The 18,391-nt window shown below is 40.0% G+C and overlaps 1 protein-coding gene and 1 pseudogene across 1 annotated transcript; both read left to right on the top strand.

The window, feature by feature from the left end:
* The first annotated feature begins 1,727 nt into the window (after positions 1-1,727).
* Positions 1,728-3,794, top strand: LOC104450340 (7-deoxyloganetin glucosyltransferase). The gene is made up of 2 exons (XM_010064856.3): positions 1,728-2,300; positions 2,786-3,794. The coding sequence occupies exons 1-2, from the start codon at positions 1,739-1,741 to the stop codon at positions 3,718-3,720; spliced, it is 1,497 nt and encodes a 498-aa protein (XP_010063158.3). The 5' UTR covers positions 1,728-1,738; the 3' UTR covers positions 3,721-3,794.
* Positions 3,795-8,275: 4,481 nt separating this feature from the next.
* On the top strand, positions 8,276-10,274 carry LOC104452142 (annotated as a pseudogene).
* The last annotated feature ends 8,117 nt before the right edge of the window (positions 10,275-18,391 follow it).

The following is an 18,391-nucleotide window of genomic DNA, read 5'->3' as shown; positions in this document are numbered from 1 at the left end:
GTGCTTGAAGTATTAGGGCAAGAAGTCCTTCCAGCACCCTACAACGAAGCTATCTTAGTCATCGCTCCACGTCACCACAAAGTCCGTCTTTGGTCTGATAACGCTAGTATAAACACCTAGAGGGGGGGTGAATATGTGTTAAAGAAGTTTTTGCAAGACTTAACAACTTAATTCGACTTATACTAAAACAGTAGATTGAAGATATAAAAGATTGTAAGTTGATATATAAGATTGCGAATTAAGTAAAGTGATTAGGGAAAGAGAATTGAAACACAAGGTTTATAGTGGTTCGGCTTAGACCAAGCTTACGTCCACTCTCTCGCTAACAGCTCATTGGCTGGATTTCACTAAGAACCAAAAGAGATTTTATAATGTCTCGTCCTTGATTCCACAAGATAGAGACGTGCTACACTTCCTCAAGATCTCACAGGAATTTGATTTCTCTTTTGAGTATAGTTTAAGCTTGACAAATCGTAATAGCAAAGAACTAAGAGTTTTAAACTTTGGAATTTATCTTTCACGCACACACTCAAATAACTTGAGAGTCCTCCTTATATACCCCTCCATGCCATCATAACCGTTGGCACATTTCAAAGGTCCAATCTACCCGTTGGACAGAATCAATTAGGAAGATCTCAAGTTATTTAAGGAATGTAATGATAGTTCACAATCCTGCTCGCCCATACAATCAGGATCTAGGTTACCATAAGTAGAACTTTCCAAGTATATTTCGCCAATCAACGGATCTAAATATTCAAATTGATTTTAATAAGAATAATTGATCACGAGATGCTATCTCCAATCATGAGATCTTCTTCAACCGTACGAACAAAAATTCTTAAAGATATATTTGTATCTGGATAAGTCTTCTTCGTTAGATGAAACTTTTCTTCGTCGATCTGGAAACTATCAGTGAGGGCAGACTTTAAATCTTGAGTCTGGAAGTTTTCAGACTTTGATGATAGAGTCTGTAAGTCTTTAAACTAAACTGATGAAAACGTTTTGTTAACTTCAAAACAGATAAAGAAATTTTCTCCAACACGGTCCTCCCCCTTCTCGAATGTCTTCTTCAAAAATGGTAGTGGCCCCACCTCGTTCAGCCCCTCCATCGAGCCGCCCCCTCCGCATGCCGAAGAAGAGCCGGAGGACACATTATTTTACCACGACGGCCACGTGATCCATCACCGTCTCCGTGCTTACTCGTTTATGAAAAAATGTGTTGAAATATTGCGGGTACTTATATTATAATTAACAAATATTACAATCTTATATTTTCAACGTAAGGGTTTACTGGTCAACAGTCAAACATCATGCGCCTGTCTTTGAATTGCAGACGCATCGCTGCAGTTGCGTTGGCGCACTCCCTCTGCATTATGCAAGATTCCTTTACTTGCTACCCACGAAAGCGGGAACTGATTGGTCGGGACCGTCAAGTCGTGGGGTCCCTGTGGAAAGGAGGCTAATTCTAAGCGCCAGTCCCCTACAAAATAGTCAATGGGATATCATTTTAAAAAAAAAAAACTAGTATAAAAGGCGGATCGTATTACTTAAATCATACATTTCCTTGGGGAAAAAGAAACGAGGAAGATGGAAATCAAACTAAATTGGACAAGTTGTTATGTGAGGCCATACTTGGAAATTTACGCACAAAGTAAGGACAAAAAGTTGACGAAGTTATATAAGGAGGGAAGCTCACCTCAGTGATCGTTAAAGCAAGCCGAGTTCAACTCACCTTGAAATGTCATTGGAGTCATCGTCCTCTAGTGAGAAGAAGCAAATGGGATACGCCGGATTCGAATTGGCCACGAAGCCACACGCAGTTTGCATTCCCTGCCCTGGACAAAGCCACATCGGCGCCATGCTCAAGCTAGCAAAGCTCCTCCATCACAAGGGCTTCCACATCTCCTTCGTCAACACCGAGTTCATCCACCGACGGCTTGCCAGGGCCCGAGGCCCTGAGTTCGCAAGTGGAACGCCAAGCGACTTTCAGTTCCTGACGATCCCAGATGGTCTTCCTCCTTCGGACGCAGATGCGATACAGGACTTCCAGAAACTCAGCGACTCAATGAAGAACTATATGGCTGGCCCCATCGGTGATCTCATATCGAGCTTGGGCTCGAACCCAAGTGTCCCTCCGGTGACTTGCATCGTCTCGGACAATTTCATGACGTTCGTGACGAGTCCTGCGTCTTCGAAATTTGGGATTCCGCTCATACACTTGTTCCCTATGCCCGGTTCTGCCATCATGGCGCTGAAACAATTGCGAGCCCTAAGAGAAAACGGTCTTGCACCACTCACAGGTAAAACACGTTTGAGTTTCTATTAATTTAAGCAATATATATAGGTATTATTGTTATCATTATTGCAGTTTCCGAAGAGTTCACTTACTTTATGCATTCATCATTCTATTATTGTATTTCACTTGACGAGGAATTACATATTATTCCATTCTCCTGGAAATTAACTTTTTGGTCAGATCATCTACCATTTTATGAATGCCTTTGATCGCACATAAAGAGAGTAAATCGCTGGAAATTAATTTTTCAGTTAGTACAAGCCGTTCCACATAGGACGCCGGCATCCATTTCAATATTTTTTGGTGAAATTGAAAAAACTTAGAACTAAATTGACATTCATACAAAATATTTATGATTTTTTTTTGTAATTTTCCCTAAATTTGGAAGACTTGCATTTTATGTGATTTGTGACTTAGAATGCATTCAAAAATGAGAAAAGTCACCATAATTAGATTTGTTGCCATTTCATGATTTTTGCATGCATGCAGATGAATCCCAATTGGTGAACGGGTATGGGAACACCCCTATCGCCTGGATCCCGGGAATGAAAAACGTGAGGCTGCGCGACATGCCTCACTTTTTCCGAATCACCGGCTCCGATGACACTTTGTTCAACTATAGTGCTGACATTGGTGACGGCACCAGTAACGCCATGGCGACCATTGTCCACACCTTTGAGGTGCTTGAGCCGGATGTGCTACATGCCCTCTCCTCAATGATCCCAAGGGTTTATGCAGTTGGACCACTTCACCTAATGATCGATCGAATCGCTCGAGAAAAATCATTTGCCTTGAAGCACATTGACTGCAATCTTTTGGAAGAGCACAACGAGTGCCTCCAGTGGTTGGACTTGAAGGAGCCAAAGTCTGTGATCTATGTGAACTTTGGGAGTATGGCATCCATTACACATCAACAGTTGGCTGAATTTGCGATGGGACTGGCCAATAGCAATCACTATTTCTTGTGGGTCTTGAGGCCTGACATATTGAAAGGAGACAAAGCAACTCTTCCAATAGAATTTGTTGAGGAAACAAAAGAGAGAGGTTTTTTATCTGGATGGTGCCCGCAAGAGAGAGTGCTGTGCCATCCTTCAATCGGAGGTTTCTTGACGCACTGTGGCTGGAACTCGACCATCGAGAGCTTGTCGGCCGGAGTTCCGATGCTCTGTTGGCCATGCTTCTCAGACCAACCGATGAATTGCAAGTATATATGTGATGATTGGGGGGTGGGGTTAGAGATGGATAGTAAGGTGAAGAGAGATGAAGTGGAGAGGCTTGTGAGGGAATTGATGGAAGGAGAGGTGGGGAAGAAAATGAGACGTAAGGCCATGGAGTGGAAGAAGATGGCAGAAGAAGCGGCCGGTGAAAAAGGGTCGTCTTCCCAGAATTTGGACAAGTTGCTGGACGAGGTTTTGTTTAAGTAGTGTAATTTGATACTTTTTTTATGCGCTATGTTTCCTCCGTTTGTCATTGAAGTAAAGTCCTTTAATTGATTGAATTGCACGACTCAAATCAAATAGAAGAGTGTGTTTTCCATCCTGGCTGGTAAAGAAAGCTCTTATTGGTATGCAACACGATTGGCACTTTCTACAATACATCCGACGCACGCCGTGAGACTTTTCTATCACCTTTGGCGGGGGCACCTTATTATTCTCAATAACATTATACCACACTCATGAATTTGGTGATGCTGGATCTCGGCATTGCCACGGAAATATTGTAGATGCTAATTGATCGATTGAGAAGAGGTCGAAACGATATAAAGGGCTTATGTAATTTTATTGATACCTCCGAATGCCGGGTAGGGGAAAATGAGGTGACAGTCAAGAATTGTTTTTGTCAATTAGCAGATATAGGGTTTCTTACAATGCTATCTTATCTTTTGAAGATCGTTTAGGGCGCGTTTGGTAATGTTTATGTTCCGGAAAACAACTTTTGAACAAAAATAATTTTTTTTTGTTTATATTTCCGGGAACAATTTCTAAGTATAATAACACGCTTGGTAACTATAAAAAAAAAAAAAAAAATCTATTTTAGGAATAGAAATGCGTTTGGTAAATTTGTATAATTTTGTTGTTTCTTTTAATTTTTCGATATTTTTATTATATTTTTCCTTTTTTTTTTTTCTTTTTCTTTCCTTCTTTCTCTTTGTGGCTAATCGCCAGCTACAGCGGCGGCCGGCAACCGACTGGGCGAGCTCTGGCAAGCTTGCTGAAGCCTCGCCAGGCCACCGCAAGACTCGACCTTGCTAGATTTGGGCAAGGCCAAGCCTCGTCAATGACCTCGGTGGCCACCAACGAGGCTCGACCTCGCCCAGGTGACGCAAGGTCAGCCTCACCCTGGCTTGGGCTAGGCAAGCTCAAGCTTGCCCAGATCTGGCAAGGCCGAGCCCACCCAACCCAGTTGAGGCCGGGCCTTGCCCAACCATGGCAAGGCTTAGGCCAACGAGCCTCACCGTGGCTCGGCGTCTCTGGGGGCCAACGACGCTTCGACGAGGTTGCCGAACCTCATTTGGCCGGTGGTGGCGCTGACCATGGCCAAGGTTGGTGACCGGCCAAAAGGAAGAAGAAGAAGAAAAGAAAGAGAAGAAAGAAAAATTGTTTCTTGGGAAAAATAGAATTTTTGTTCCCGGGAATAAAAGATTTACCAAACACGTTTCTATTCTTTTTTTGTTCCCTATAACAAAAGAACGGAAATTTTTGTTCTGGGAAACATAAACAAAATTTGCTAAACAAGCCCTTAGTGAATAGATAGGTCATTTGCATGGGGACAAAATTGGCTTATTATTTAGGTTCCATTTGTTTTGTAAAATAAAAAATGATGTGAAAAATATTTTTGCCTACAATGAATATAGTATTTATTCATCATTTTCATAAATGATATAAGCAATCTTTTTTAGGAAAATAGTTTGTCAAATCATTCATTTTTTACGAAATAAATGGAGCCTTAATCATATGATCCACGAAGAATGAGTCATCACCATTGAACATTGCATGGTCAACTGAAATTAGGTAGATGTGTCTAGAAAGACTGATGCATGAATTGCAAAGGCCGACGCCGAGGCCCTAATTATTCATTTGTGCATATGATTTCATTTGTTTGGCCGTTCTTGAGTGCTCATTGTGTTTTTGATTGTTTTCATGAATGATTATGTTTTTCCCTTGTATGTACCTAGTTCTAGTTTTAGATTAAAATTATATTAAATCCTTGGAGGTGGAGATCCCTCAAGACTTGAAAACGACGGAAGGTCGATGCCCTATCTGACCGTGAAATTATATCATTCATCCTCGATATATGTTTCGGGTCGCTTCATTTGTATAAACACTCGATGAGTTGTAGACTGTTTTCTTTCCCTTTATTTTCTTTGAGCTTTAGGGTTGCGTGTTAGATTTACCACTTTCTTTTTTGCTTACTTGGTTGTTTACTTATCGTCTCATCTTTAAATTTAATTGTGTGCTTTCTTTTCTATCCCATAGATATAGAATTGCATGGAAACAACCATTCACGCATGATAATTTAGTTTAGGTTCATTGATCCCGAAAGAGTAAAAAGAAATGCATGGACACCTTAGGTAACACGATAAACTGTTAGGTACCAAAAAGGCGCTAATAGAATTATTAGCATAACTCAAGTTCTTAAACCTAGATATCTAGTTGCGCAAAAATTGAAGGACAACTCCCGACCCTCGATTGGATTTTCTAGCTGATCTTAAAAAACGAGGCTAGTGGCAACTCCTGTCTTTATTAGGTTGACTAATTAATTAGATCGAAAATAAAATAAACTTATCATGAGGGGTATAGACTCGACGAGATTCACTATAGTCTAGCGTGCTCACTATGGAAAGTTCTTAATGAATGAGGTGATGCCATCCATGGAGAGCGAGTACTAATGGGAGGGTTACCATGATAAAAGTATCTTGAAAGTTCTATATCCACACCCAACCTCCTCTTTCGAGGTGTGTTGCCCGTGTGGGTACAGATCATCACACCTTCCACTATCATGCAGGGTACGAGCTTAAGAGAGCTCATGATCATCTACAAGGGAACTCACAATGGTTCGTTCAGAAAGGCGAGGTGATGACGCCTTTCGAAATATGAACCGTGAGGAAATTCTCATGATCAAATATCCCTAAACCCAACTTTTTCTCCCATTCATTTGGGCCTCGAGGTGGTCGCATCGCAAAAAAGATTTCTAGCCAAAATTAATCGGATAGACTTAATTGGCAAAACGTAAAAATGCTTAGAAATTAATTGACACAATTAAAATATTTAAGATCGAATTGGTACAAGTAAAATATGTTTGATTTTTTCAACAATTTTCTCGTGAGTCTCCAGCTTCGCCCTATGGTCTCTCTTCTGGGCGAGAGGTCCTTCGAGAACTGGTGAATGAAGGTAGAAAATTTCTCGTGCTTGAATTATTCGGGCAAGAAGTCCTTCCAGAACTCGTGCTGGTCCCCTACGACGAAGCTATCTCGGTCATCGCTCCACGTCACCACAGAGTCCGGAGTCCGTCTCCGGTCCTCCGCCTTCTCGAATGTCCTGTTCAAGAATGGCGGTGGCCCCACCTCGTTCAGCCCCTCCATCGGCTTCGGGGCCCCCTCCGCATGCCGAAGAAGAGGGGGACGACGCATTATTTTACCATTGTTGCGGACGGCCACGTGATCCATCACCGTCTCCGTGCTTCTTCGTCTATGAAGAAATGTGTTGAAATATTGCGGATACTTATATTATAATTAACAAATTTACAATCTTATATTTTCATTTAATTGGGGGATAGATCTACACGATAGAATTTGAATCCACTTTGAATAAAATCCGGTGTAAACTCCAGGAGACAACTTAATAAATATGAATATATCTTTTATCGTGATCTTATACATATTATTTTTCACATGGAAATCCACATTGACTACATCATTTCTAGTAATATAATAAATACAATTTTAGACTCGAATGATGCATCGGCATCTTAAATTAAATGTTACTTAGTATTGGCTATATTGTCTGTCCTCTGCCCATGGTTTTCCTTAAACCATGCTTCCAATCGGTGAATTTCAAGTGATAAACATCACCCATGTGGATAACCCACTAAGCAAAAGACTAGTTAGATGAAGTTCAATACAGGTATTGATCTTCAAACAAGCCAAAATATCATCGGATACCGTGAGGAACTAATTTTAAAGACCTAGTCTTCTCAATTAGTAAAATTTGGGGTTTCTTACAATGTTATTTTATTTGGCGGGAACTGATAGGTGGGGGGCTAATTTGGCTCTGTTGCTCAAGTCATGTGGTCCATGTGGAAGAAGGCGAATTCTCGACGCCAATATGGAACATTTGTACCCCTACAAAATAATCAATCGGATATCAATTTAAAAAAAAAAAAGAAGAAAGAAAAAAACTAGCATAAAAGGTAGATAGTATTACCGGAATCATTTCCTTGGGGAAAACGAAAAGGAGATGGAAATCAAACTACACTCGACAACTTACAATACGACGCCATACTTAAGGACAAAATGTTGACGAAGTCAATCTAGTATTTTAACTTAAGGGCTTACTCGTCAATAGCCAAACATCATGCGACTGTCTTTGAATGGGAGAGACATCGCTGCAGTCGCGTTGACTGAGTTGCGCCCTCCCCTGTATTATGCAAGATTCCTTAACTTGCTACCCACGAAAGCGGGAACTGATTGGTCGGGACCGAATTGGCTCGTTACTCAAGTCGTGGGCTCCCTGAGGAAAGGAGGCTAATTCTAAGCGCCAGTCCCCTACAAAATAGTCAATGGGATATCAGTTAAAAAAAACTAGTATAAAAGGTAGATCATATTACTTAAATCATATATTTCCTTGGGGAAAAAGAAACGAAGAAGATGGAAATCAAACTTGGACAAGTTGTTATGTGAGGCCATCCTTGGAAATTTACGCACAAAGTAAGGACACAAAGTTGACGCTCACCTCAGTGATCGTTAAACCAAGCCGAGTTCAAAGCATCTTGAAATGTCATTGGAGTCATCGTCCTCTAGTGAGAAGAAACAAATGGGATCCGCCGGATTCGATTTGGCCACAAAGCCACACGCAGTTTGCATTCCCTGCCCTGTACAAAGCCACATCGGCGCCATGCTCAAGCTAGCAAAGCTCCTCCATCACAAGGGCTTCCACATCTCCTTCGTCAACACTGAGTTCAACCACCGACGGCTTGCCAGGGCCCGAGGCCCTGAGTTCGCAAGTGGAACGCCAAGCGACTTTGAGTTCCTGACGATCCCCGATGGTCTTCCTCCTTCGGACGCAGATGCGATACAGGACTTCCAGAAACTCGGCGACTCAATGAGGAATTATATGGCTGGCCCCATCAGTGATCTCGTATCGAGTTTGGGCTCGAACCCAAGTGTCCCTCCGGTGACTTGCATCGTCTCGGATAGTTTCATGACGTTCGTGACGAGTCCGGCGTCTTCGAAATTTGGGATTCCGCTCATACACTTGTTCCCTATGCCCGGTTCTGCCATCATGGCGCTGAAACAATTGCGAGCCCTAAGAGAAAACGGTCTTGCACCACTCACAGGTAAAACACGTTTGAGTTTCTATTAATTTAAGCAACATATATATAGGTATTATCGTTATCATTATTGCATTTTCCGAAGAGTTCACTTACTTTATGCATTCATCATTTATTGCACTTCACTTGACGAGGAATTACATATTATTCCATTCTCCTGGAAATTAACTTTCCGGTCGGATCATCTACCATTTTATGAATGCCTTTGATCGCACATGAAGAGAGCAAATCCCTGGAAATTAATTTTCCAGTTAGTACAAGCCGTTCCACATAGGATGCCGGCATTCATTTCAATAATTTTTGGCCAAATTGAAAAATTTAGAACTAAATTGGCATTCATACAATATGTTTATGACTTTTTTGGTAATTTTCCCTAAATTTCAAAGACTTGCATTGTATGTGATTTGTGACTTAGAATGCATTCAAAAATGAGAAAAGTCACTGTAATTAGATTTGTTGCCATTTGATGATTTTTACATGCATGCAGATGAATCCCAATTGATGAACGGGTATGGGAACACCCCTATCAACTGGATCCCGGGAATGAAAAACGTGAGGCTGTGCGATATGCCTCACTTCTTCCGAATCACTGGCTCCGATGACACCATGTTCAACTCCAGCGCCGACATCGGTGACAACACCGATAACGCCACGGCAACCATTGTCCACACCTTTGAGGTGCTTGAGCCGGATGTGCTACATGCCCTCTCCTCAATGATCCCAAGGGTTTATGCGGTTGGACCACTTCACTTAATGATCGATCAAATCACTCGAGAAAAATCATTTGCCTTGAAGCACATTGAGTGCAATTTGTTGGAAGAGCACAATGAGTGCCTCCAGTGGCTGGACTTGAAGGAGCCAAATTCCGTGATCTATGTGAACTTTGGAAGTGTAGCGTTCATCACGCATCAACAGTTGGTTGAATTTGCGATGGGACTGGCCAATAGCAATCACTATTTCTTGTGGGTCTTGAGGCCTGACACAGTGAAAGGAGACAAGGCAACTCTTCCAATAGAGTTTGTTGAGAAAACAAGAGAGAGAGGTTTTTTATCTGGATGGTGCCCGCAAGAGAGAGTGCTGTGCCATCCTTCAATTGGAGGTTTCTTGACGCACTGTGGCTGGAACTCGACCATCGAGAGCTTGTCGGCCGACCAATGAATTGCAAGTATATATGTGATGATTGGGGGGTTGGGTTAGAGATTAATAGTAATGTGAAGAGAGATGAAGTGGAGAGGCTTGTGAGGGAGTTGATGGAAGGAGAGGTGGGGAAGAAAATGAGACGCAAGGCCATGGAGTGGAAGAAGATGGCAGAAGAAGCGGCCGGTGAAAAAGGGTCATCTTCCCAGAATTTGGACAAGTTGCTAGACGAGGTTTTGTTTAAGTAGTGTAATTTGATATTTTTTTTATGCGCTATGTTTCCTCTGTTTGTCATTGAAGTAAAGTCCTTTAATTGATTGAATTGCACGACTCAAATCAAATAGAAGAGTGTGTTTTCCATCCTGGCTGGTAAAGAAAGCTGCTATTGGTATGCAACACGATTGGCACTGTCTACAATACGTCTGATGCACGCCGTGAGACTTTTATATCACCTTTCGCAGGGGCACCTTATTATTCTCAATAACATTATACCACACTCATGAATTTGGTGATGCTGGATCTCAGCATCGCCACGGAAATATTGTAAATGCTAATTAATCGATTGAGAAGAGGTCGAAACGATATAAAGGGCTTATGTAATTTTATCGATACCTCTGAATGCCGGGTAGGGGAAAATGAGGTGCGAGCCAAGAATTGTTTTTGTCAGTTAGCAGACATAGGGTTTCTTACAATGCTACTAATCTTTTGAAGATCATTTAGTGAACAGATAGGTCATTTGCATGGGACAAAATTGTTGGAGAAAGCTTTCTTATCTGTTTTTAAAATGACAAAACGATTCCATCAGTCTAATCTGAAAACTTGCAGACTCTATGGTCAAAGTATGAAGACCTCCAGACTCAAAATTCAAAGTCTACCTTCACTGATAGTTTCCAAACCGACGAAGAAAAGTTTTATCCGATGAAGAAGACTTATCCAAATACAAGTATATCTTTAAGGATTTGGTTCGTACGGTTGAAGAATATCTCACGGTTGGAGATAGCATCCCGTGATCAATTATTCCTATTGAAATCAATTTGAATAATTAAATACATTGATTGGCGAAGTACACTTGGAAGGTTCTACTTATGGAAACCTAGATCTTGATTATATGAGCGAGCAGGATTGGTGGGCTATCATCACATTCCTTAAATAACTCGAGATCTTCCTAATTGATTCTGTCCAACGGGTAGATTGAAAGAACTCCTTTGGAATGTGCCAATGGTTATGATGACATGGAGAAATATATAAGGAGGATGCTCAAGTTATTCGAGTGAGTGCGTGAAAGAAAAATTCCAAAGCCTGAAACTCTTAGTTCTTTGCTGTTACAATTTGTCGAGCTTAAATTATACTCAAAAGAGAAATCAAATACTTGTGAGACTTTGAGAAAGTGTAGTAGAGTCTCTACATTGTGGAATCAATGATGTGAGACTGTAAAATCTCTTTTGATTCTTAGTGGAATCCAGCTAGTGGGCTGTCATTGCGGGAGAGTGGACGTAGGCTTGGTCTAAGCCGAACCACTATAAAACTTGTGTTTTGATTCTCTTTTCCTAAACTCTTTACTTTAATTCGTAGCCTTATATAATTGTTTACAGTCTTTTATATCTTCAATATACTGTTTTCATAAAAATCGAATTAAGTTGTTAAGTCTTGCAAAAGCTTCTTTAAGACCTATTCACCCCCCTCTAGGTGTTCATACTAGCGTTATCAAAAATTGGCTTATTATTTAGGTTCCATTTGTTTGTTAATATATATATGATGTGAAAAATATTTTCACCTAGAACAAATATAATTTTCATTCATTCATTTTTGTAAATGATATAAGTAATCATTTTTAGGAAAATATTTGGCCAAATCATTCATTTTTTGCAAAATTAATTGAGCCTTAATCATATGATTTATGTAGAATGAGTCATCACCATTGAACATTGCATGGTCGACTTATATCGATCAGCCATTGGCTAATTCTCCACGCCAATGTGGCATATTTCTACCCCACAAAATAGACAATTGGGTATCGATTAAAGAAAGATTCTAGAATGTAAGGTAAATCACATGTTATACTAACATGGTGTCACAAGTCACTCGAGAAGAAACATGCATAGTTTCTAAGCGAGAATAGTTAATCGGCTTGACAATATAATATGGATAATGTTTACATTAATTGGAAGTAAGAATAATTTTTCTGAAACATGGTGATGAAATCAAACTAAATATGAGAACTTATAATGTGGTGCCATACTTGGAAATGTACGCATAAAATGAGGACAAAAGAGATTACGAAGTTATATAAGGAAGGAAGCTCAACTCGATGATAGTTAAACCAAGCCGAGTTGAACTCATCTTAAAATGTCGTTTTGAGTCGACACTCTAGTGAGAAGAAACAAATGGGTTCCGCTAGATTCGAATCGGCCACAAAGCCACACGCAGTTTGCATTCCCAACCCTGCATAGAGACACAGCGGGGCCATACTCAAGCTAGCAAAGCTCCTCCATCAAAAGGGCTTCCACATCTCCTTCGTCAACCACTGACGGCTCGCCAGAGCCCGAGGCCCTGACTTTGCGACCAGAACACCGACCGACTTTCGGCTCCTGACTCCGATGGTCTTCCTCCTTTGGACGCAGATGCGATACAGGACATCTCGATGCTCTGCGACTCCACAAGAAACGATATCGTCGGCCAATTTGGCGATCTCATTTTGAGCATGGGCTTGAATAAGAGCCTCCCTCCGGTGACTTGTATCGTCTCGGATGGTTTCATGACGTTTACGATGAGTCCTGTGGCTTCGGGATATGGGATTCCTCTCATATGCTCGTTCTCTATATCCGCTTCTGCTCTCATGGCGCGGAAACACTTGACAGTCCTCAGGGAAACGGTCTTACGCTACTCGCAGGTGACGGATAAAAATAATGTTGGAGTTGGCGGAGAAAAAATGTTTAAGTTTCTATTACTTAACAAGATTATATATTAACCCAAAAGTTATGTTTGATTGTCCGGATTTTTAACTAGAATAGAACTAAATAAAATATGATATGAAATATAGAGGTTTTGCTATATCATATCTATTGTTTAGCGATTATAGTAATAAAGTCAGATATATTTATATTATGTAAATAGCATATGAGTATAAATAAATAAATAAAATTTACAAATGAAAATAGTTTAAATCTCTTGCAACATTCTTGCCTACTTTATTTTTATTTGCTTATTTTATTTTATTTTCTTCTCTTTTTATTTATTTCTTTCTTCCCTATCCATCATTCTCTCATAAAATTTTCTTAAATCGTAAAAATGTACTAATATACCTAAAATATGTACTCAATATAAATATATATTTATATATTGAATTTATATAATAGAATTAAATTCGAATATACAAATAAAAATAAGAGTGAATTAAAATAACTAAATTGTTATTTTTCTTATATTAGAATTCAAATATTACTTAAATTGAAATGTAATTTTAATATTGTTAATTTAAGAAATTTGTTATTTGAGAAAAAGAACTTTCCTATTATGAATATTAAAAAGCATATTCACATCTATCCTCTCACATGAGATAATTTTATCCGGTCTATATTTTCCTTATATCTGACTTTACCATGTTTTGAGCAAGCATCAAATGCAGGATTGGATAAACTTTACCATGACTGCCAAACACAGCCAAAGGATACATGTTGGTCTCCTCACCCAAGGCCTAGGTTCACATCACCACATTTGCCTCTCTCTTTAGGCCACTCGTAGGACCAGAAATCTGTCTCCAACTCTCCACTAATTGCCAGATCCGTGTGGGATGGAAGACTGCCACACCCAATTGGATCAGTCGGATACTGTGCTAAAAAAGTCCACAATACTTTAGGTAAATGCATATATCAGTTGGATCCTATAATAAGGGAAGCTTTGCTCTTGTGTCTACTCCGCATATATATTGATAATCTTGACTTCGTGTGCGACAGTGGATCGTGCTTCGTCATACAGAGTAAGCGAGCTAATTAACTCCTGCCTAAGTAGAACCTAGATATTCTTCCTTTTACAATTTCCATATGCATCATGCATAAAGTCTTAGATTCCCCTTATATAATAGGTTTTATCGTTATTCCTATCACATTTTCTGAAGAGTTCACTTACTTAAGGATATCATCATCCTATTAGACTTCACTTGATGACGAATTGCATGTTATGCCTATCTCCTAGATATATATTCTTAGCCAAATCATCTGCGATCATTTGCATGTCATTGAACACGTACGAAGAGCACTAATCTATGGACTATATCTACCAAATTTGCATAGCATATGATTTGTGACTTAGTATGCATTCAGAAAGGAGGAAAAACACCGTAATTTAATTTGTTATTATTTGCCGATTTTGCATGGATACGCATGCATGCAGATGAATCCCAACTGATGAATGGGTATGGGAACCTCCCTATCGACTGGATACAAAGAATGATAAACATGAGGCTGCGTGACTTGCCCAACTTTTTCCGAATACTGGCTTTGACGACACCTTATTCAACTTCACAGCTGATGCTATTGACTGGACAGACAATGCCATGATGACCATCGTCCATAACTTCGAGGCGCTTGAGTCGGATTTGCTATGTGGCCTCTCTTCGATGATCCCTAGGGTTTACGCAATCAGACCACTTCATTTAATGATCGATTGAATTGCTCGAGATGAATCATTCGCCTCAAAGTATATTGAGTGCAATCTCTTGAAAGGACATGAGTGCCTCCAATAATTGGACTCAAAAAAGTGCAAGTCCATTATCTACGTGAACGGTGGAAGTATAGAATTTGCGATGGCATTAACTAATAGCAATCCGCGTTTCTTGTGGGTCTTTAGGCCTGACTTAGTGAATGGAGACACCACGATTCTTCCCAAAGAGTTTGTTGAGAAAACAGGGGAGAGAGGCTTTTTATTTGGATGATGCCCTCAAGGGAGAGTGTTCTGCTTGCTGGGAGTGTGCAGGAGAAGCCTGAATCCTTCACCTGGGGAGATCTCCAAAAGGAAGCAGGAGCTTGAGCCCGTCAACATATCTTACTAGACTCATTTTCACTCAAAAACTTAAGTCAATAAATTATAGGCTAACTAGGATATATTAATTCCACTCACGTATGAGATTTAGTGCTAGGTCCACTATCTCTTAATCTAGGTACCTTTCTACATCATCTTATCTCAAGTTGAATCTCCATTAACATCCAACTTCATCCCAAGTCTTTTTATCCAAACCAAATCATGAAATATGCCATCAGGCTCGCATTGTTACACGACAACGCCCACTAGCCCGGAAACTATGTTGATCACCAGATTCACTCCTTGAGATATTTACTAAACACCGATACTCATTGAGAGTGAACTACCAATCAACCATCGACTCTAATACCATTTGCTTGGAGTGTGCAGTAGAATCCCGATATCTTTACTTGCGGAGATCTCCAAGAGGTAGCCCAAGCCCAAGCCCATCAACATATCTAGTTGAACCTACCTTTACTTAAAAGCTTAAGCCAATGAGTTATGGGACAATTAAAATATATTAACTACTCCACACCACACCACTTATCCAATGTGAAATTCTCTAACACAACTCATACGTGCGTCCTAATAGTGTCAACCTTCAATCAAAGGGTTCTTTGACGCACTGTGGCTGTAACTCAACCATTGAGAGCTTGTCGGCCGAAGTTCCGATGCTGTTTTGGCCATGCTTCGAAGACCAAATGATGAATTACAAAAATATATGTGATGACTTCGGTGTTGGCTTGGAGATTGACAATGATGTGAAGAGAGATGAATTGGGAAGGCTTGTGAGGGAGTTGATGGAAGGAGAGGTGAGGAAGAAAATGAGAAGTAAGGCCATGGAGTGGAAGAAGGTGGCGGGCGAAAGAAGCAGTCGGTGAAAAAGTTTCATCTTCCATCAATTTGGACAAGTTAATGGATGAGGTTTTGTCTCAATAATGTAATGTAATGTTTTTCTGAATGCACTATGTTTCCCCAATATAAGATTTTCTATGAGAATCGCTCATGTACAAACTTTAGTTAAAATAAATATAAGTGATATTCATATTTATATCACCAACATGAAGAAGAAATACCTATAACCCTTTTCTTAAATCAGCAAATTTCAATATAGATTTGTTACGTAAGAAGTTGGATCCAATTGACTTGGTCATTTGAGTATATAATTTTTCCTAAAGATAGGTCAAGTACTTTCTGTATATCACACAATATATAATCTGACAAATTTATCTGTTGTACTAGCATAGCGTTTGGTATGATTTGGCATATTGAATGATTAATATTCCATCAGGTGTAATTTTTGGGACAAAAGTCACTCGTGAACCATGTCGACCGTGCGGAGTGAGATATTATTGCACATGTACCGACACATGGAGGGTTGCACTGCATTTACATGTCGGGCCTACATCTATCAGCCAATGGCCAATCTGCCACACCTACATGCAATACTCGAGAGAAAATATAACGTACTTCAATAGCATCATGTTATCATCGTTCATGCCATTGAGAATACAACACGTGTCAAGTAAGTCCCGTGTTGACTAGAACAGATTGTGCGTAAGTAGTACTAGAGCTAATTAGGATTGTAAAAATGAGTCACAAATTTATATTTTAAATCAAATTTATTTAAGAGGGTCATATTTGAATCACTTTAAACTCTAAATATAGGTTTTAATGAGTTGTAAAATGACAAGCCGAAAACAGAAAGTTTTATTATAAATTCACTCAATAAACAGGTTAGGGGGAGCCCACCTTCCATGACAATGTCCACAGCTTCATCCGAGAATGCCCCCAGTCTCAAGATTACGCAGTCGAGGCAGCCCCACACTGCGGACCGACTTCGTCAGCGGTGACCCCGGGTTGTCTTCCCCCTCTACTCCGTTGAGGAGGACATCCGGAGCTCCTCACAGCCCTTCTGCGACGGTTGTAGATGCGCCGTTGAGTCGGTTTTCTTGATCAATTTTTAGAAAGTTTTAATTTCATGGCTGTTTGAGCATTGATCGCGATTTCTACTTTTTGGATTCTTTTTGTTTGCAGGTTGGTGTGTTTGTGGCTTTTCTAGTTTCTTGTTCTTTTGGATTAATGACAGGGCGCTCTTCAATGGGTAACACGTAACAAGGAGACATATCGTCTATATTAAACCAAAAATCAAAATTCAAACCCATTTCATGTTATAAAGATAGCCCAAGTTGGACTTTCACCCCTATCTCCACACCTCAATTATAACTAGACTCCTGGTCTCTCTCACTAACTCAACCATGGAGTAGCTCATTATTCAAAGATAATAATTTAAAGAGAAAAATTGCTCAAATTGGATACCAAAACAGATTGGGTAGGGAATGAATCACTGAATTTATATTGCATATAAATGGGTCTAAACAGTTAGATGAGTCAATTTAGATTGAATTTTTTTTTTATTTGGCCTATTCATTTGATGAGCCTAGAGCTGGCATTTTGGCCTTTTCCGAGCTTCGCACGAATGAGAAAATTGTAAATTATTTTTACTCAAAATCTTTCCCCCACAAAACCATCTTCTGCAGCAATCTTTCCCATTGGACTACCGCAGTACCTGATATTTTTCTCGACTGGGGCTGCGTGCCTTTCCGGCTTCGCATCAAACTTCTCTAAGGGCTCACACTACATGCCACGTTGCCCTCGCACTTCCAGCTCAATCCTCACCCCACAACCCAAAACAAAAAAATGCCCAGCAACTCTTATATTTTCCACAGAAACAGCTAGCTGAAAATGACGGTAGAGGCCAGCGTTGGCTCCAGCGAGTCAGTGTCACCTAGCTCTCTTTGATTGAGACATTGCTGCTGCTGCGTGACTGAGTTTGACATCTCTGCACTACACAAGATTCCTTAATTTTGCTACCCACGAAAGTGGTTTACATCGGTGACGATGACATCCCTAGTCGAGCGTTTTCTGGTTACTATACAAAAGGTGACGACGACAGAAGCTGTCATCGTATCGTCCGGCGAGTTGACGTGAGAAGAAATTTGTTACTTCAAACGATCAAATTATCACCGGATACTATAATGGAACTAATATTAAATACACGGCCGACATAATCTTGTTTTAGACGAGCCATATGGATCATTATTGATTTTGATGACCGATCAATGTTTCAAACTAAAATTACTGGTTAATCAGGTCGACTATTTACAAGATTTTAATGAATTTTCATATCAGTGTATTGAAACTAGAATTAATATATTGCTGTAGCCCATTTGAACGTGATCTATCTATTCAATATTAATCATGCTAAAAGTTTCAGTCAATGAGATAGGAAGCAATTAAATTATATGCCATCTGCTCTAGTAATATACCAAATTCTCCACATGGGACTTCTCTAATATCTCTCAGATGGTACCTTAATACTATATATCGATT

Source organism: Eucalyptus grandis, chromosome 6, assembly GCF_016545825.1.
Source record: "Eucalyptus grandis isolate ANBG69807.140 chromosome 6, ASM1654582v1, whole genome shotgun sequence".
Lineage (NCBI taxonomy): Eukaryota > Viridiplantae > Streptophyta > Magnoliopsida > Myrtales > Myrtaceae > Eucalyptus > Eucalyptus grandis.
The sequence above is the reverse complement of the archived record's forward strand: the minus strand, read 5'-3'. Positions and strand labels throughout refer to the sequence as shown.